Source organism: Diospyros lotus, chromosome 1, assembly GCF_014633365.1.
Source record: "Diospyros lotus cultivar Yz01 chromosome 1, ASM1463336v1, whole genome shotgun sequence".
Classification (NCBI taxonomy): domain Eukaryota; kingdom Viridiplantae; phylum Streptophyta; class Magnoliopsida; order Ericales; family Ebenaceae; genus Diospyros; species Diospyros lotus.
This window is the reverse complement of record NC_068338.1, coordinates 53,857,737-53,879,757: the sequence shown is the minus strand read 5'-3', so window position 1 is coordinate 53,879,757 and position 22,021 is coordinate 53,857,737. Positions and strand designations below refer to the sequence as shown.

Genomic DNA, 22,021 nt, shown 5'->3' with positions numbered 1-22,021 from the left:
CCATAGAGAGAAATAGGTGAACAGAGGCCATTTTAGCAACTGGAGAGAAGGTATCACTGTAATCCAGCCCATAAATCTGTGTAAAGCCTTTGGCAACCAAGCAGGCTTTAAGACGTTACACCTGTTCGTCGGGGCCCACTTTAGGGGTGAACACCCACCGACAACCAACGAGAGTCTTTCCTGGTGGCAAAGGCACCAAATCCCAAGTGCCAGTAGAATGCAAAGCACCCATCTCATCTAACATAGCCTGGCGCCAACCAGGATGGGACATGGCTTCACCTATGGTTTTAGGAATAGAAACAGAAGAAATGCTCGAAACAAAAACACTATAAGCAGGTGACAAATGGTCATAACACAAAAAATTATAAAAAGAATATGGATTGCGAGTAGACCGTGTGCCTTTGCGAAGTGCAATAGGAAGGTTGTCGGGCTGAGGATCCATGGTAGGAGTGACCACTGATGGAGAGGGTGAGTTAGGAGAGTCGCAGTCAAGAGGAATGCCGATGCCAGGAGCAGGATGAGGATGACGGTGATAAATAAGAAGTGGAGGAGTTGGGGAGTGTGGACCGGAAGATGGAAGTGAAGGGTCCGCCGAGAAGGAGATAGACGAGTCTGATAAGGGCAACGGAAGAGAAGGAATAAGCAAGACTAGTGTTGTTAAAAGCCCAAGGCACACTAAGGCGCAAGGCGAGGCGCGCGTCTGGCAAGTGCAAGGCGCATGCTGACTAAGAAGAAAGAAAAATATACTTCTTAATTGAATAATAAGTCATAAAATAGATCCTAATCACATATCAACATTTATGTTATCAAAAAATTCAATAATTCAACATATATTAAATAAATCACAACATAAATATACTTCATGACATACTTGTAAATTTCAGCAAATTAAATCCCACCATATTTCAACAAATCAAAAAAAGGAATCAACATTTAAACACCACAAATAAAAAACAAAAAAAAATGTAAAGACTAAGGCTAAATTATTTGTAAAGACTAAGGCTAAATTATGCCAAAAAATGTTAAAAGAAAAACGAAAAAGAAGAAGCAGCAGCAGGTATCAACAAATAAAAATTAAAAAAAAATAACTGAAGAAGAAGAAGAAGAAGTAACAGCAGCAGTAGCAGCGTAAGAAAGAAGAAGAAGAAGCAGAGGAAGCGAATAAGAAGAAAAAGAAGCAAGCTAGCAATAGCAGCCGCGTAAGAAGAAGAAGAAAAAGAAAAAGAAGAAAAAGGATAGCAGGAGAAGAAGAAGAAGGAGCAGGAGGATAGCAGCAACGTAAGAAGAAGAAGAAGAAGCAACAAGGATTGCCGAAGAAGAAGCAAGCCAGCAGCGTAAGAAGAAGAAGAAGAAGAAGAAGCAACAAGGATTGCTGAAGAATAAGCAGGCCAGCAGCGTAAGAAGAAGAAGAAGGGATTGTCGATATGTTACCTTGGCCTGGAGAAGCAGAACCACCTCAATCAAAATTGGAGAACTGGAGAAGAACTTGAGGAGTTGCAGTTGCGGAGAGAAAAGAGTGATGCTTGCAGCGTAAGAGAGTTTTGGAGCCTTGGAGGTGTAGTCTCTTGGCCTTCTAGAAATCAGATGAGCTGGAACATCATATTTTTGAGTTTTGTTGACTTGTCAATATTGTATTTTATTATTTTCTCTCTTTAAGTTTTATAAGAAATGTTTAAAAACTAGAAAACATGCTGATTTTTCAGCTGGGCATGTGCGCCTGATGGATGTGCGCCTGAGGGAGGCGCGCCTGGCTGGATGTCGCCTCGCCTAGACATGGCAAGGAGAGATGGCTGCGCCTTGAGGGGCCTTGCGCCTAGGCGCGCCTTTAACAACACTGAGCAATACTTGGTCAAGACGTTGTGAATCAGGATGAACAACCGAGAAGAAGGACTGTTGTTCAAAGAATGTGACATCAGTAGACATAAGATAGCGGTTCAACTCAGGAGAATAACACTTATAGCCTTTCTGCAACCGGGAGTAACCGAGGAAAATACACTTGAGGGATTTGGTAACAAGTTTATCCTGTCCCGATGAAAGGAATGCACAAAACAGATACATCCAAATACACGAAGGGAAACAGAATAAAGGGGCTGCGAGGGGAACAAAAGAGAGTGAGGAATGTTGTCCTTTAACACTGAAGATGGCATGCGATTAATCAGATAACACTCAGTAAGAACAACATCTCCCCAGAATTTGGTGGGAAGATTGGCATGTAAAAGTAGTGTTTGTGCAATTTCAATGAGATGGCGATTTTTATGCTTGACAACACCATTTTGTTGAGGTGTATAAGGACAAGAAGATTGATGCAGAATGCCTCGAGTAGTCATAAAAGTAGTAAATTGAAAAGAAAAGTACTTAGGGGCATTATCACTACGTAAAGCACGTATAGAAACTCCAAACTGTATTTTTATTTTAGCAGTGAATGTCTGAAAGACAGAAAACAACTCAGACCGACTCTTCATGAGAAACAACCAAGTGCAGAAAAGTCATGAATGAAAGTAACAAAATATGAGAAACCAAGAGTAGAAGTGACACGACTAGGCCCCCATACATCAAAGTGCACAAGAGAAAAAGGAGCCTCAGTCCTATTATTAACACAACTGGAAAAAGAACTATGTGCATGTTTACCACGCTGACATGACTCACAATCAAAAATAGACAACAATGACAAACTAGGAATTAATTTCTTCAATTTGGAGAGGCTAGGATGACTAAGACAAGAGTGGAGAAGATCTGGGGAAGCAACATTGGTGCAAGCCATCGACACAGCAAGATGATAGTGACCCTGTGACTCACGCCTGACGCCAATTGTTCACCCCATACCTTGGTCCTATACACAAACAAAAGTAGGAGTGAAAGTGACTGAGCAATTAAGGATTTAGTAAGCTGGCTAACTGAAATCAAATTGAAAGGACTGTCAAGGATATGTAAAACCGAATTTAAAGATGAAGACGAAGTGGGTGTGGTTTGGCCTATCTCTTTAACTACAGTTTTGGTGCTATCAGCCAGGGTAACTATAGGCAAGGTATCAGAATAAGTGAAGAGAAAAGAAGTTCATTACCATACATATGATCAGTGGCACCAGAATCCATAATCCAAGGACCAAGAGATCGGCTTTTAGCAATGCAAGCAACGGGATTACCAGGATGAGACTGTTGGGTGGCCTGAAACTTCAAAAAAAACATTATACTCAGCTGCAGACATAGGTATCAACTGTGAACCTAGTGCAGATTGGGCAAAACTAAGATCACTCTGGAATGCATGAGCTACACTGGGAGATGATGTAGGCAAAGCAGCGAGCCGACCATGTTTCTTCCAACACCTGTCCTTAAGATGACCCAGTTTCTTACAAAAGGTACACTATGGGCATGTCCGATTATTTTTACAGCCTCTATTTCCTCTTGAGTGAGAAGCCCGAGACACAGGGACTGAAGATTCGACTGGAGGAATAACATGAGAAGAAGAAGACATACCATGTGCACCGGTCATGTTCAACAACTTTTTAAAAGAGTCATTCATGGTAGGATTAGTGGAGCTGGTCAAGATTTGATACCTGATGGCGTCAAATTCTAGGTTTAGACTGGAAAAAGCAATAACCATAAAAAACTTCTCTTTGAGCAACCTGTTCGGTCTTAGTCATAGTAATGGGAAGAAGAGCATCAAATTCTTGCATGAGAGCCCGAACCTGTCCCAAATAAGATTCCATGGACGACTCTTGCTTCAGATTCTTGATATTAAACACCACAATGTACAAATATTGGATGTCATTCGTATAACATTCTTCAGCTTCCTTCCACACGTCAACACAAGTTTCAAATGGCCGAAAGAGCTGCATGAAGGATGGATCAATGGACTGCCATAGGAGACTGCATAATTGGGCATCAACTTGTTCTCATCTAGCCCGATTGGCTTCTGGCACACTTTCAACCTTTGTGGTAAGATGATCGACTTAGCCTTGCCCTTTGAACCACATTTTGACAGAGGCTACCCATGAGAGATAATTGGCAGACCTATCAACTTGACAATGGTGATATTCGCTGTTCCGAGATTGGAGACAATAAAGGACTGAGAGGCAGCAGAGGCAACGGGTGAAGTTGCGGGAGTAGCACCAACAGAAATTGCGTCATTGAGATTAGACATAGCAAGGATTTGACACCAGGAATAGGCCTGGGGAAGGGAGGGGAGCTGATATGGAGAAGCCGGGAGAAAACAGCCGGCGAACACGCCTTCACTCTCCAGCGTGTGGGGGCGGACGACTGTGCGTGGCGGCGACGCGTGGGAGGTCCAGCGGCTGCGATTTTCCGGCGGCAACTCGACCTGAAGGCAGCAAACCCTAGGGTGGGGTTGGTTTCAGCAAACGACGGTCGGACAGTGATGTTTTGGCGTGAACAGTGGCGGTGAAGGAAAACTAGGTTTTTTTTTTTTTTTTTTTTAGCGTGAACAGTGACAGTGAAGAAAGAAAACTAGGGTTTTTAGGCCGTTGGAAAAAGGTACACAGCGGTGGCTAGGGTTTTCCTCACCGGCGGCTCTGATACCATGTGAGAAAACAATTATGAGAGAAAAATCCTAAGAGATTAGTCTCTTAGTGTGTTATTTACAATAGGCACAACGGGCCTAATAACCTACAGGCTTAGCCTATGGACTTAGTCTAATTACACATAGTTATAACAAATAAATAAATAAATAAAAACACTAACAATAATATGCTATATATCTAATTATACTAATAATTCTAATACAAACGTATAGAACACTCCCACCAAAATGACAAAGGTTTTTGCATGGACTTTTGTCATCTAGTGAACTATGATTTACCTGTAAAAATAACATATAGTAAATTGCAAGAATGAGAATGATAGAGGAGCCTGATCCAATAATATTGCCGGTCCTTCTATCATGTAGACAGTGTCCTGAAAACAAGCAGATGTCTCCATATGCAGGACACATACACACAACATCCAGCAGTCGCATTATATAAAATTAAATATAATACCTGAGCAGACTACAGAAGTCGATAATGCCAAATGTGGCCCATCAGTAACAGGTCGCTTTCTTTTAGGAACCACAAAATTTTGACCATAACAATCTTTATTCGCAGTCTCATTCAACATATCGTCCAAACTAGTTCCACCCTTTAACTGGTTAGAGTGTCCAGCAGTTGATGCCCTCTGGGAAGATGATTTTGTAACTTTGACAGCCACGTCTGAGGAAATGGGGTCCTTCCCTTTGTTACTTAAAACCATTGGAAGACAATGAGAATTTGATTCAGTTTTCCTATGTTTTATACAAGATTGAGATGATTCCATCAGTTTTGGGAACCTTGAAGTCTGTTTTTCTTCACCGTCTTCCAAATCCAAGATGGTGTTCACATTATTCAATATCCTAGGTGAAACCTGATCTTTTAGCTGTTCTAGGCGCAGCTTTTTCAGAGGAGGTTCTGAACCATCATTCTCCATGCCATCTTTTTGCTCATCTGCCCATTTCTGGAAAGGAGATCAGGGAATTGCACTCATTAGAGAATTACAAATGATAAGAAAACTGAAGATCGGTTAAAATATAAAAATATCAATGCCATAGCAAGTAAAAAATAATAATTATGTAAATAGGTGGTACCAATACAACCTCCTTCTCCCTTTGGTTGACTGAAGTATAAACCTCAAACAAATTGATTAAAAGAACAAATAAAAAAGATGCCTAAAGTGAAACGACAAAGAAATAAACACAGCTGCAAGAACTAATAGATAAAAGAGTAGACCTTTTCATCTGCAGACTCAAATATAGCATCAGCAAGAGTTCGGTAGTTATCATCTTCTATGAGCTCCCAATTATTATCATACAATTTCAAAAGGTTCTTGAGCACTGGTTTTATGGTTTCTTTAGGAATTCCCAAGACCTTCATTGCATTGAAGGCCTTACTAACTCTTGGATTAAGCGCCATCAACTATCTAAAGTTATCAGCAACACAAAAATTTCATAGAAGTCTTCTGAGACCTGTTTCTTTCTTCCCCAAGCTACCACACTCAGGATCAGTACCTACATTCATCAGTCTTTTTAAGTTATATCATGTAACTCAAAGAATAGCTCATAAGATATTATAAAGTGCTTGTTCACAATAATGTGGACTCCTTCGAAAAAGATACAATATAGAAACATGTATATACCATAAGTACATAGACAAAATTAGCCTTTCATCAAGCAGGATTACGAAATTAGATCAAATTCTTTATATACAGAATGTAATACTTACCTAGAGTACAAGAAACTTTCAAGTGTAATAAAAGTTCCATGAATTCAAGTCTAGTTCAAGCTCTGATCTTGTAATAAACATCCAAATACTTGCTGAATTGACATTCTCACTACAATAAGCAACTCCATAAAAGCAATAAAACAGAATTCAGATCTGTTTTCTTTTGCTGAATTGGTCAGTCATTTCTATATATCGCTGTCAAGCCCCTAGATTGGGGTTGGGCAATTCCGGTAATCGAATAGAACAGAATGCAAGAAAGAGAGAGAGAAAGATGAGAGAGAGAATTGAAAGAGAGGAACTTGGTATTATTCTCGATGATAATCTCTTCCCATATTGGCAGGTCACTTGTAGAGCCTGACCTCTAACAACATAACAGCAAAGAGAATATATGCTAACTAACATATCAGCAAGGGAAATAGGCCGCTGTACAGTTAGGTAACCTCCTAGCCACTTAACCCCCCCCCCCCCCCAAGCTAACGGTTAATACAAGTGGTTAACTTTTGGGTAACAGTTACTGATTTACCCCTAGAGTCGTGACAATCCCCTCCCCTTCAAACAATTCTTGTCCTCAAGAATTCAGAGTAGTCCAACAGCCCTGGGAAATTGCTTCAGCAGATTCGGTAGGTACTCCCAAGTAGTGTGATCTGCATCGAGATGGGACCATTGCACCAAAACCTGAGTTAGGGGTAGTGATCCTTGGTAAATCACCCTCTTTTCCACAATAGCACGGGGTTCGACCACCTCTTCCACTTCTTCCATTATAGGTGGCAGATCTTGACTAGTAGAAGCAATAGACTCTTTAGACTTCTTATGTAATGAAACATAAAAAACTGGGTGGGTGTTTACTCCCTCTGGAAGTTGCAATTGATAGGCCACTTTGCCTACCTTGGCCACGATGGAATATGGCCCAAAGTATTTGGGATTAGAAGTTGGTATTGATGTATAGGGGTGTTGTTGTAAAAATCGTCTAACCTTTAGGTAAACCTTATCTCTGTCGTTGAATGACCTCTCACTCCTTCTTTTGTCCGCTACTTGCTTGATACAGTTTTGGGTTGTAGCTAATTCTCTCTTAAGCACTGTCAACATCTGCTGTCTTTGTTGTAAATAGTGCCCAACTGCAGCCATGGTAGGAGAGGAATCCGAATAGTAGGCAAAAGTGAAGGCTTATACCCAAACATGGCCTCAAAAAGGGCTTCTCTTAATAGCACTATGGTAGCTAGAATTGTACCACCATTGTGCTAAAGACATCCACTTTGTTCCAACTCTTAGGGGTGGTGAAACACATGCACCTCAGGTATGCCTCTAGACATTAGTTGACTCACTCGATTTGGCTATCTGTTTGCAGGTGATATGCAGTGGACATATACAATCCCACCCCTAACTTTCTGAATAATTCTTGCCAAAAGACACTTGTAAAAATTTTATCTCTGTCCAAAACAATGGGCTTAGGTACTCCATGGATTTTTGCCACTGTATATAGGAATATCCTAGCCACTTCTTGGGCTTTAAAAGGATGTGTTAGACTGATAAAATGACCGAATTTAGTTAGTCAGTCAACTACCACCATTATGGCATCCTTTATTTCCGACCTTGGTAAACCCTCCACAAAATCCATGGAAATCCCTTCCCATGCTTGCTTGGGATTGCTAAGGGTTGTAGCAACCCTGGATAAGGCACTTGCTCTTGTTTACACCTCTGACAAATTACACGAGACAACACAAATTCAACAACTTCTTTCTTCTGTCTAGGCCAAAAAAAATAATTGTTTCACCTTATGATATGTAGCTCGTACTCCCAAATGACCTCCCAATGGTGAGTAATGAAGTGCTTTTAAAATCCTTTCCTTTAGGGGTTTGTCATCCCCTACTACTAGTCTTCCTTTGAACCTCACCAAACCATTTGAAAGTGTGTAACTCGAAGTCCCAGAAGGTTGCACAGTTATTGTGTCACAAGTTCCTTAAGCCACCCTATTTGTTCATAACTCACCTCTAATTCCTTGACCCATTCTGGAACCACAGTTGTAATGGCTTGGCAGTCCCCTTTTTCTTCCCTCCTTGAGAGAGCATCAGTTACAACAATCTCCTTCCCTCTTTGGTATTGAACAATGTAGTTCAAACTAGTTAATTTGGATCAGTGTTGTTAAAGGCGCGCCTAGGCGCAAGGCCCCTCAAGGCGCAGCCATCTCGCCTTGCCATGTCCAGGCGAGGCGACATCCGGCCAGGCACGCCTCCCTCAGGCGCACATGCCTAGCTGAAAAATCAGCATGTTTTCTAGTTTTTAAACATTTCTTATAAAACTTAAAGAGAGAAAATAATAAAATACAATATTGAAAAGTCAACAAAACTCAAAAATATGATGTTCCAGCTCATCTGATTTCTAGAAGGCCAAGAGACTACACCTCCAAGGCTCCAAATCTCTCTTACGCAGCAAGCAACACTCTTTTCTCTCCGCAACACAGCAACTGCAACTCCTCAAGTTCTTCTCCAGCTCTCCAATTCTGATTGAGGTGGTTCTGCTTCTCCAGGCCAAGGTAACATATCGACAATCCCTTCTTCTTCTTCTTACGCTGCTGGCCTGCTTCTTCTTCAGCAATCCTTGTTGCTTCTTCTTCTTCTTCTTCTTACGTTGCTGTTATCCTCCTGCTCCTTCTTCTTCTCCTGCTATCCTTCTTCTTCTTTTTCTTCTTCTTCTTACGCGGCTGCTATTGCTAGCCTGCTTCTTTTTCTTCTTCTTCTTCTTATTCGCTTCCTCTGCTTCTTCTTCTTCTTTCTTACGCTGATGCTACTTCTTCTTCTTCTTCTTCTTCTTCTTCTCTTCCTCTGCTTCTTCTTCTTCTTTCTTACGCTGCTACTGCTTCTTCTCTTCTTCTGCTTCTTCTTCTTCTTTCTTACGTTGCTGCTGCTGCTACTTCTTCTTCTTCTTCTTCAGTTATTTTTTTTTAATTTTTATTTATTGATACCTGCTGCTGCTTCTTCTTTTTCGTTTTTCTTTTAACATTTTTTGGCATAATTTAGCCCTAGTCTTTACAAATAATTTAGCCTTAGTCTTTACATTTTTTTTTGTTTTTTATTTGTGGTGTTTAAATGTTGATTCCTTTTTCTGATTTGTTGAAATATGGTGGGATTTAATTTGCTGAAATTTACAGGTATGTCATGAAGTATATTTATGTTGTGATTTATTTAATATATGTTGAATTCTTGAATTTTTTGATAACATAAATGTTGATATGTGATTAGGATCTATTTTATGACTTATTATTCAATTAAGAAGTATATTTTTCTTTCTTCTTAGTCAGCATGCGCCTTGCACCTGCCAGGCGCGCGCCTCGCCTTGCGCCTTGCGCCTTGGGCCTTTAACAACACTGATTTGGATACACCTTTTTGTTGTAACTGCATATATGCAGCCTCTGTTAGGATAAAAATTGGAGGCTCTCATGGTCAGTTTTGATTACAAAAGGACTCCCTTCCATATAATGACGCCACTTATCTACTGCCTCCAACATAGCCAGCAACTCCTTGTCATACATGCTTAATCCCAAGTGTTTTTGGGACAAAGGTTGACTGATAAACGCCAATGACCTCCCTTCTTGCACAGGGATAGCCCCAATCCCACCATCACATGCATCTGTCTCCACTATAAAAGGCTTGGAAAAGTCTAGTAAAGCTAACCAGGGGTTTGAGTCATGGATTTCTTCAAAGCTAGGAAGGCTGTCCCAGCTCTAGGATTCCACTGAAAACCATCTCTCTTGAGCAGCTCCGTTAGGGGTTTACTAATTAGTCCAGAGTGCTGAATAAATTTTCGGTAATACCCGGTCAGCCCCAAGAATCCCCTTAATTCCTTCATTCACATAGGTCTAGGTCATTCCACCATTGCTACCACTTTTTTGGGATCATTCCTCACACCTTCCCCTAAGATTATATGACCCAAATACTCTACCTCTTTCTCAGCAAAGGTACATTTAGAGAACTTGGCATACAATTGATGAGACTTAAGGACCTCAAAAGTAGTACGAAGGCGTAATAGGTATTATTCAAAATTGGGACTATAAATGAGGATGTCACCAAAAAAAAAAAAAAAAAAGCAAAAGAGGCAGAGCATTGGTTAGTCCAAAGGCATGACGGTAAATTCGAATAGCCCTTGGTGGATTCTAAATACTGTTTTAGGAATATTAGAAGGCTTCATGCGAATTTGATGGTAACCAGATCTAAGATCCAACTTAGAAAAGATTTTAGCACTAAACAATTCATCAAGTCATCAATTAGGGGTATAGGAAATATGTTTTTGATGGTGTTAAGAGTTGAGTTGCTCGTAATTAGTGCAAAATCTCCATGTTCCATCCTTCTTTTTAACAAGAAGGACTGGAGATGCATAAGGACTTTAGCTAGGTTGAATAATGGTAGTGCTTATCATGGATTTGACTTGTTTTTCAATCTTTGTTTCTTGAATTGGAGAGTATCTATAAGCTCTTATATTAACAAGAGCTGAAATTTGCCATAAACTCTTGTACTTTATTAGAGAGCTGGGAATCAATAGAATGGGTTGTAGGCCGATGCTCCTCCTTCGAGATGCCTTCTTCTTCCACTCCCACAGCTTGTATGGAATATAATTGTGCTATTTGCCCACCCTTTTTCAGCATCATCTTTTGTAGCTTCTCCTTACTCAAGGCTATCAATCAAAGTCAACTTCCTACCCTCAATCTCCACCGTAACTTCTAACTTGTTAAAGTCAAAAGTCAAAGGTCAAAGGGCTTATAGTCCTCATCCAATCTACCCCGTGGACAATGTCACCGCCATCCCAATTCAAGAATCCTCAAATTTGCCATAAACTCTTGCTCTTGCATTACCCATTTAAATCTCATACATTTGTAATGGTTGTACATTTTACTCCCATTCACTACAATTACAGGTAGGGGAGTAGTTGTTGTCAATGAGCACTTAAGACTTGTGGTCGTGGCCTCATTGAGGAAACTGTGGGTGCTCCCACTATCAATCAACACCATTAGTCTCTATTTACCCACATGACCCTTCACCTTAATGATTTGACCCATGGGACTCCTTTTAGAGCATGGAAGGATATTTCCCCTCCTTCCTCCCCTTGAACTTCCTCTTGAATGCCATCTTCTTCTACAACTTCCTCTTCCTCTTCATTCTCCCCATTCAATCCCTCCATGTTCATCAATTGTCTCTTACATTGGTGCTCAGGACTATATTTGTCCCCACATTTGTAGCACCGTCCCAATTGTCTCCTTTGGTCCATAAGGTTGTTCTTAGTACCACTGTTATTGTGTGGTACTTTAGTTGTTACCTGATTAGGCCTTGTAAGCATAAGCCTAAAGTTCCCTCTTACTTGTTGTCCTGCCGTAACCCGGCCTATATAGGATTTTGTGCTTCTTGAAAATGGCCTCCAATGTTAGTTCCTGTAACCGTTCTTTTTCAGCCGACTGCCTCACTGATGTAGGCATCATCATCTTCACCATTGATCTCAGTTCCTCCTTTAATCCACTAATAAAGCTAGACACCAAGTATTGTTCTATTAACCCCGGTTGCACAGTACATACGATGGATCTTAACTCCTCAAACTTCGCTTGATACTCCACAACCAACCCTTTGCATTGAATTTGGTAAACTCCTCAATTACATCGGCCATGCTTCTTTCTCCAAATCGTTCACACAACCCTTCTGCGAATTTTGCTCAATTCCCAGTGTTTCCCTCATCTTGGATCCAACCTTGATACCAAGAATCGGCTGTATAATTCAAGTAGGTTGCAACCAAGTTTATCCTCTATTCCTCAAACACCCTATAAAATTGGAAGAACCTTTCACATCTTTGAATCCACCATCTTGGTTTCATTCCATCAAACATCGAAATTTCTAATCTTGGTATGGGTGGGTGATTATTTGTATAGGGTTGGAAGTTCCTAACCTGCACCTCATGCTCCCCCATTGGTTGGTCCTCTGTTTCAAGAACTCCCAAAGTTCTTGGAAGATTGCCCTGTTGTGACAGAATTGGATCAGAAGTTTGTCGTGGAAGGAAATACGGAGACAACCAGAATTGGGGCAATAAAGACAGCATGTTGAGCACGTTGTTGAGTCTCTGCCCGTATTGCTCCATGGTCTCCTTATACTACTCCAAGGTCTCTCGATTCTTCTCTGACCCCCCCCCGCGCGCGCGCGCGCGCGTACTATTTCCTTTACAACCACCATATCCTCCCACTTAGGATCATCACTTCTTGAGTTTGCGACATTCCAAACTCCAAAACTTCCATCCTAACCTCCAATTGCTTCATCCTGGTGCCCTCCGCCATCCGCCTCAACAATTGCAACTCAACCTGGTGATCGGTTGGTTGTACTTCCAAGGACGAATCGAAATTGCTATCACGAGCAATTTTCGATCTCTGGCCTCACGATGATGGTGCCCGCCAATTACTCCTCACAGCTGAAACGTTCGACTTTGATACCACAATTGTCAAGCCGTTAGATTGGGGTTGGACAATTCCGGTAATTCGATAATCAAATAGAACAGAATGCAAGAAAGAAAGAGAGAAAGATAAGAGAGAGAATTGAAAGAGAGGAACTTGGTATTATTCTTGATGATACTCTCTTCCCATATTGGCAAGTCTCGAGCCTAACCTCTAACAACATAATAGCAAAGAGAATATGCTAACTAACATAACAACAAAGGAAATAGGCTATTATACAATTAGCTAACCACTCAACCCCCCAGCTAACGGCTAATACAAGTGGTTAACTTTTGGATGATAATTACTTATTTACCCCTAGGGTCGTGACAATGGCCTTATCTTTTGTAAATTTATTATAGCTCATATGATATCTAAGAGTCCCCCACCAAATCTTTCTCGGTCTTCCTCTACCTTTTTTGCTAAATATTTGTTGGATTGCATCCACTCTCCTCATATAAGCCTTTACTAGTCATCTTCTCAAATGACCAAACTATCTTAATCGTGTTTCATACATCTTACCTTAAACAAGAGCAACTCCAACCTTATTGCAAAACTCATTTCTAATTTTCATCTTCTTGTATGGTCACATACCCATCTTAATATCCCCATCTCCATTAGGCTATTATTTTGCACATGTTAATGTATGGGCACATCTTAATAACTCCGAAGGGAACGTGAGTTGTACATTTTATTGACGCATAAGTTCAAATGAAATAAGACAAGCATTAAAAAATATAAAAAATCATAAAGCAGTGGGATCAGATAATATACCAATAGAAGCATGAAAATGCATGGGAGAAAATGGCATCTTCTAGTTAATGAAATTATTTAACGCGATTTTTAAATCAAAAAAGATGCCAGATGAGTGAAAGAAGAGTACTTTGGTTCCTATATACAAGAACAACAGAGATGTTCAAAACTATGAAAATTACAGAAGAATTAAATTAATGAGCCATACCATGAAACTCCGAGATAGAGTAATAGAACAGAGACTCAGAAAAGAAATAGAGGTCTCGAAAAATCAGTTTGGTTTCATGCCTGATAGGTCAACAATGGAAGCTATATACCTACTAAAGCGCCTAATTGAAAGGTATCGGGATCATCAGAAGGACCTGCATATGGTGTTTATAGATCTAGAAAAAGCCTATGATAGGGTCCCTAGAGAAGTATTATGGAGGATTTTAGAGAAGAAAGGAGTTCGAATAGCCTATATACAAGCCCTTAAGGACATGTATCACGGTGCAAAGACAATGGTCAGAACATGCGAAGAGGATACTGAACCGTTTAAAATTACAATGGGACTGCATCAAGGTTCTGCACTAAGTCCATATTTATTTGCTTTAGTAATGGATGAACTCACTAAAGACATTCAGACAGAGGTGTCATGGTATATGCTATTTGCAGATGACATAGTGTTGGTGGATGAAACAAAAGAAAGAGTGAACACTAAGCTTGAGTTGTGGAGAAACAATTTAAAATCTAAGGGATTTAAATTAAGTAGAAAGAAAACAGAATATATAAAATGTAAATTTAGTAAGAATGCAAGAGTGGAGGATGTTATAATAAAATTGGAAGACCAAATCTTACAATGAAATGATCATTTTCGATATTTGGGATCAATGATTCAAAAAAATAGAGAAATTTACGAGGATGTCACACATAGAATTAAGGCAGGTTGGCTAAAATGGAGAAATGCATCGAGGGAGTTATGTGATGGTAAAATCCCATTAAAATTAAAAAGAAAATTCTATAAGATAGCTATAAGACCAGTCTTGTTGTATGGCTTAGAATGTTGAGCAGTCAAATACCAACATGAGTAAAAGATGAGTGTAGCGAAGATGAGGATGTTAAGATGGATGTGCGGCCATACAAGAAAAAATAAAATTAGAAATGAGGTTATTCGTAATAAGGTAGGAGTAGTGCCAATCGAGGAGAAAATGAGAGAGACCAGACTAAGATGGTTTGATCATGTGAGAAGGAGAGCAAGAGACGCTCCTGTGAGGAGAGTTAATGAAATGGAACAATTAGTTAAAAAAAGAGGTAGAGACAAACCCAAGAACACTTTGGGAGAGACATTATGTAATACCCCGAGAGCTCAGAAAAGTTAGTATATATCGAGAATAGTGTAAGAAAGGAAACAACACCAGCTAAATACCTTTTGGGTTGAATGTTGGCAAAGAACTCCCAAGTTAAGCGTGCTTGACCTGGGGTAATCTAAAGATGGGTGATCCCCCTGGGAAGTTCGCGTAGACCCATCAGGGTAAGTTGTTCTGGTCCTTCCTATCGTTCGAGCGGGATGTTACAAGTGGTATCAGAGCCGACCCGGGCCGTGTGTTGGGACCGTGTACTAGTCAAAGGCTGGGGGTACTGGACTGGGGACCGTGTACTAGCCCAAGGCTGGGGGTACTGGACCGGGGACACTGGATGGGGGAGAGCTGGGACTAGTTGTAAGGTCGCATGACAAGGAGGACGTCATGTGCTTAAGGGGGGGAGAATGTAATACCCCGAGAGCCCAGAAAAGTTAGTATATATCGAGGATAGTGTAAGAAAGGAAATAACACCAGCTGAATACCTTTTGGGCTGAATGTTGGCAAAGAACTCCCAAGTTAAGCGTGCTTGACCTGGGGTAATCTAAAGATGGGTGACCCCCCTGAGAAGTTCGCGTAGGTCCATCAGGGTAAGTTGTTCTGGTCCTTCTTATCGCTCGAACGGGATGTTACACATTAAAGTTTGATATGAAGTGTATGGACCTAAATGAAGATATGACAAAAGACAGAAATACATAGAAGTCTAGAATTCATGTAGCCGACCCCACATAGTGGGATAAAGGTTGAATATGTTGTTGTTTTTTAATTAAGTTATTATTAAAAATAACTTTTTTACATTAAAAAATTAATTTTAATAGTGGACTGCCCTAGGCACAGCTCACACGTGCATCCGCCCATGCATCCAACAAAACCAATCTTATAATTGTCTTACAAAATTTTCATTTTAACTTTAACAAAATCTTACTGCCAAATAAAACATCAGATGCTCTTTTCCATTTTAAACATCATGTCTTAATTCTATTCATCAAGTCAAAAAATAAAAGATGACAACACTATTTTTGGCCCATGTATCCAATTTTTTCATTCTACTCATCAAAAGATGTGGAAGATACAAGGAATACAACAGAGTTAAAAAGGCTATCACTTTTATACATTACTTTCTAAAATATTCAACAACTAAAATGACTTATCAATAGAAATATCCCTAAAACTTGCTTCTTTTCCATATTCCTATTTCGTGTTAAAACTATATCTCAGAACTAACATGAAAAATAACATAGCAATCTTTAATCCTATTAGATGGGGTCAGTTCCATGGATTATAGTTTGCCAAGCATCTCTTTTTATGACCATATCTTCTATGATGTCATTTTAAGTCATGTCATGTCTAAAAGTTTTCACAAAATTTTTCTTGGTTTTTCTCTACCTCTTTTACTACAAACTTCTTCCATTCCATCTTCTCATCTCACAAAAGCATCTATTGGTCTTCTTTTTACAAGACCAAAAATCATCGTAATTGTGTCTCAAGCATCTTATCCTCAAAGGAGTTGGTGCAACCTTATTACAGATGACCTTATTTTTATCCTTTCTTGTATGGTTGCACTTCCACTATAACATTTTCATCTCAGTTACACTCGTTTTGCATATGTTGGTGATTTCATGCCTAACATTCCATGTCATACAACATAATTGAGCTTATAACATTCCAATAAAACTGCCTTTTTCCTTTTAAAGGTATTTTCAAAAAGCATAAAATGCAAAAATTCTTCTCTACTTTAACCATCATGCCTTAATTTTGAGAGTAACATCCTCAATAATCCTTGTACCTTTTTAAATAATTGATCCAAGACATCTAAATGATCTTTCAAATGACATAATCCTCACATCTCACCACAACATCATTCACACTTCTATGAAGTAAGAGCTTAAAGGTGCAAGAAAGGAAATGCGAGAAGAAGAAAGAAACCTCGCTGAAATTTATACTCAGCTATTCTTGATAACAGATAGTTGTTGCAGATTGCAACAACCAGCTAACTGCCTAGATAACAACCTAACTAAACAATCATCACTTATAACAATACAACAGAAGCATAATCATTACAGTTACAACATTATGAGGCAACCACATCATAACATAAGAGAGTCCACGACAGCTACTCAAACATTATATCCTTTTACATTCCCCCTCAAATCAAACTCCATGGTGGAAGAAGAAGCTTTGATCTTTAGGCTATCTAAAGTGATAACAGGATTCTGATGCACCAATGACAACTTAAGACCAAGCTTGTCACATAAGAACATAAACCTATTCCTCAGCAATCCCTTAGTGAAAATATTAGCCACCTGATGAGAAGTAAGAACATTTCTAATTTCAACTTCACCATTCTCCACCTTCTCTCGAACAAAGTGCACATCAATCTCAATGTGCTTAGTACGAGAGTGAAATATAGGAATTTCACCTATGCTCTTAGCGGCTAGATTATCACTCCATATAATTGGAGTATTAACACATGGATATCCCAACTCAAAAAACAATGACTTCACTACAAAACCTCTGTAACACCCTATGCAACAACTCTATATTCAGTTTCTCCAATCAATCTAGCTACCACAGACTGTTTCCTTGAGCCCCAAACTAACAAATTCTAGCCAAGAAACACACATAACCCACTGTTGGATCTCCTAGTGACCTTACAACCCACATGATTCATCTGTATACACTGTTAAAGATAAATCACCAGGAGAAGGAGAAAACAGTAGACCCAAACTGATTGTTCCCTTAAGATATCGAAGCAGCCTTTTACAAGCTAATCAGTCCTACATCTTTGGAGAAGATGAGAATTGACTCAACTTGTTAACCATAAAGGTAATGTCCAGTCTAATGTGTGTCAAATACTGTAGAGAACCAATGATAGTTCTATAGAGTGATGGATCAGAAAATAAATCACCCTCATTAGTCAAAGAAACTCCCAAATTCATAGGTGTGGCACAGGGTTTGCAATCCTGCATGGCTTCCTTTTTCAACAAATCTAAAGCATACTTAGATAGAGTGAGATAAATGCCATTGTTATCTCTATGTGCTTCAAACCCTAGGAAGTAACTCACTGATCCTAGAGTCTTGATGGCAAAATGAGTATCCAAATTCTGAATGCAAGTCTGAAGGGCTATAGAATCGGAGCCCGTAACAAGGATATCATCAACATACAAGGTAGACCTTAATTTGGAAAACCCCAATCTTGCAAGGCAGACCTCAATTTTGTGTACCAAGCTCGAGGAGCTTGTTTGAGACCATAAAGAGACTTTTTCAATCTACAAACATGAGAGGAAAATTGAGAATTAACAAAGCATTCAGGCTGTGACATAAAAACCTCTTCAGTTCAATCACTATTAAGGAAAGCATTATTATCATCTACTTGTTGAATATCCCATCCAAATGTAACAACCAAGGAGAACAACACCCGAATATTAGAGGCCTTAATAACCGGGCTAAAAGTTTCAGCATAGTCAATCCCGAAAGTTTGAAGAAAACCCTTAGCCACTAACCGAGCTTTATGCTTGAGAACTGATACATCAAAGTTATACTTGACTCTAAATACCCATTTGCAGCCAATAAGATTCATATTATGAGAAAAGGGGGCAAGTTCCCATGTATGATAATGGTGCAAAGCAAAAAACTCCTCCTCCATAGCCTTAACCTAGTGATAGTCTAAGAGACCCTCATGAACTAAATTAGGTTCTAGGGTACTCACTAAAGCATGAGGAGAAGTGACAACAAGCTGCTTAGATTTAGATCTGGTAAGCATAGGATGAATAGAAGGGGCTGGAGTAGCTTTAGGTTTAGGTAAATGGAATTTAATTGACTATTGATCATTATTAGGAGTCAAGTGAGAAGTAGAATAAGAAGAAGAACTAGTAGAAACAAGAGTAGATAAGGCAGGAATAGAGGGTTGTGCTACTTGAGGAGAAGAAGAATTGGAAGAGAATGAAGGAAGAGATTGAAAGAACAAAGTAGAGAAACCATCAGAAGCTGAATGATGTTGAAAAGAGGAGCAAGAAAAGGATGAAAACAAAGTAGTAAATGGATACTCATAAGGATTAAACTGCATATGTCTAGAAACATAAATTTTCCTTGATGGATGCAAACACTTGTAACCGGCTTGAGCATGGCTATATCCAAGAAACACACATTTGGTAGAATGAAAATCAAATTTGTGCTTGTTATATGGTCTAAGGTAAGGAAAACAAGTACAGCCAAAAGGTTGCAGTCGCAGGTAGTTAGGTTATTTGTGGTAAAGCAATTTAAAATGAGTGTGAAACTTGAGAGGAGAGGCTGGTATCAAATTGATAGTGTAGACAGTAGTTTGAAACGCTTCTACCCAAAACCTTGAAGGCATGTGACCATGGGCTAACAATGCAAGACACATCTCATCTATGTGTTTATGTTTTCTTTTAGCTACACCATTATGTTGGTGTGTATGGGGGCATGTAAACCAAGGCTAAATGTCATGGCTATGAAGGTAGGGCAAAAAGGCTTTAAACTCTCCCCCATTATTAGTTTGTATAGCCTTAAGTTTGGTCTGGTACTGTAGTTCAACAAACTTATGAAAGGTTATAAAGGTGGCTAATGCATCATCTTTTAGTTTCAAAGGATATAGCCATATATATCTAGTATAGGCATTAACAAAAATAATACCAATACTCTTTAGTGGATACAACAGGAGAAGGACCCCACAAGTTAGAATAGACCAATTCTAATGGTTTCTTTGATGTAATTTCACAATAAGCAAAATGAAGCTGATGTAATTTTCTAATTTTGCAAAAGTCACAAAATGAAAAGGCTGATCGTGAACAAGGAATATTAATCTTATTTAAAATCAACTGTAGTACATTAAACAAAGGATGCCCCAATCTTGCATGCCATTGCTAAAATACATTGTTAGTTTGGGCTACATTTTCATTGGGAGACGATTCATGACAAAAAGAATTCTGTCTTTTACAATTATTCAAAGAAGAAACAATACTGAAAAACACATTAGGCTTGATGGATTGGACAGAGGTACTGTTAGCAGCATGACCAAATGTTGGAGCCAGCTAATAAAATCCATCCTTAAGGTGTTCACGAAGTAGCACCAGCTCTGAACCCTTGTCCTTAATCAAACAATAATCATAATGAAATTCAACAACAATGTTATTGTCTCTTGTAAGCTAAGAAACACCAATGAGATTTTTCTTCATAAGAGGAATATGAAAAAAATTAGGCAAAGAAATTATAGAGGTAAGATTTGTTTGAGTATTTAATTGACTAAGACCAATATTAGACATAGGAAGTCTCTTCCCATTTCCAATAGCAACTTTGTCAACACTGTTGTATGGAGAATGCAGAGACAGATTGTTTAGGCTGGAAGTGATAAGGTTTGTTGCTCCAAAATCAACAAACCACAAAGGTTCTCCATGATAAGTAGACAAAGAAGGCTGGGATAGGTTTTCTGAAGGCAGAGGGAAATTACCATAGTGAGCCCCTTGGACTGAACCCACTTCACTCAAGAAGACATCATTAGAATCACTAGGGGCAGCTATATATGCTCTTGGATCTGATTGTGTAACACTACTAGGCCTTCCAAAATTTTGGCTAGGAGTCCTTTGAAAATTTCTATTGAACCTATGGTACCACTTATCAACAAAGTGACCAAGTTTTCCACACAATTGACAATAGACTCTCCTACCAGCAGATCTACCACGACCTCTTCCTCCTCTATTCATATAAACACCTCCTCTTGACACAAAACCACCTCCTCTTAACACAAAACCACCTCTAGTGTTTACAAATCCATTACCATTTCTCGGCCAGTATGAAGCAACACTAACATGCATGGATTAGGATGAAACAAAATCAAAATTAACAGCAAAATGTGGCATATTCTTAGCAGCTAGTCTTTGCTCATGCATCAACAACAAATATTAAATGTTCTCTAGATCTATATCATCCATTTGACATGTAATAAGACTAACAATAGTCTCGTAATCATGATCTAGACCATTAAAGATAGCGAGCAGTAAATCTTTATCATTCAAAGGTCCACCAATGGCAGCAAGAGCATGCCCTATGGTTTTGATTTTCAGTATATAGTCATTTACAGAAAGAGAATCCTTCTTGATTGACCTCAATTTTTGCTTTAACTGAAAAAATTTGGCAATAGAATCAAAATTAACAACAGAATGTGGCATAATTCTTAGCAGCTAGTCTTTGCTCATGCATCAACAATAAATATTGAACTTTCTCTAGATCCATATCATCCATTTGATAGGTAATAAGACTAACAATAGTCTCGTAATCATGATATAGACCATTAAAGATAGTGAGTAGTAAATCTTTATCGTTCAGAGATTCACCAATGGCAGCAAGAGATGCCCTATGGTTTTGATTTTCAATATGTAGTCGTTTACAGAAAGCGAATCCTTCTTGATTGACCTCAATTGATGCTTTAACTGAAAAGATTTGGCGATAGTTTGCCGAGAATAAAGACTTTCAAGAGAAGACCATACCTCCACAGATGATTCACAATGAATCACTCGTGCGAGTACCTCTTTGTCTATTGTAGAGAAGAGCCATCCGAGTAACATCTGATTGCATCTTATCCAATTCAAGTACTCGGGTTTAACAACAGAAGAATCCGACTCACCGATTGCCGAATCTGAGACATGCTTCATCAAAGGTGAAGATTTGTTGAGGAATGGAAGAAGATCGAATGCTCTGATTGTTGCCAAGATCTGAGCCTTCCAGAAGATATAGTGGCTAGAGTCCAGCTTGATAGGGATATAATTGAAGGCTTTCGCCACAGCCGCAAAATCGAATTGTGAAGCTGATCATAAGGAAGAAGAGGAACAAGGTAGAGAAGAGGAGGAACTGAAGTCTGGATTAGAAGCCATTGACGTATGTCTATGGCTCTGATACCATGAAGCAAGAGCTTCAAGGTGCACGAAAGGAAATGCGAGGAGAAGAAAGAAACCTTGCTGAAATTTTACTGAATGAAAAATGAATCAATACAAGAGGGAAGGTACAGCTGAGTATAACAGATAGTTGTTGCAGATTGCAACAACCAGCTAACCGCCTAGATAACAGCCTAACTAAACAATCATCACTTATAACAATACAGAAAAAGCATAATCATTACAGTTACAACAATATAAGGCAACCACATCATAACATAAGAAAGTCCACGACAGCAACTCAAACATTATATCCTTCTACATTCTATTTTACTAAACT

At 39.2% G+C, this 22,021-nt stretch overlaps 1 protein-coding gene across 4 annotated transcripts in view; it reads right to left on the bottom strand.

Moving 5' to 3' along the window:
* LOC127810061 (probable inactive histone-lysine N-methyltransferase SUVR2) overlaps positions 1-22,021 on the bottom strand; it is a 31,258-nt gene that overhangs the window by 8,300 nt on the left and 937 nt on the right. For 3 of the 4 annotated variants that reach the window (XM_052349310.1, XM_052349298.1, XM_052349290.1), the window contains 2 exons: positions 5,756-6,033; positions 4,994-5,483 (listed from right to left, as the gene is read on the bottom strand). In XM_052349310.1, coding sequence (XP_052205270.1) covers positions 4,994-5,483; positions 5,756-5,938 — 673 coding nt within the window. In that variant the 5' untranslated portion in view covers positions 5,939-6,033. Of the gene's footprint in view, positions 1-4,993; positions 5,484-5,755; positions 6,034-21,297; positions 21,996-22,021 lie in introns of those variants that run through there. The other variant, XM_052349302.1, reaches the window with a different exon arrangement.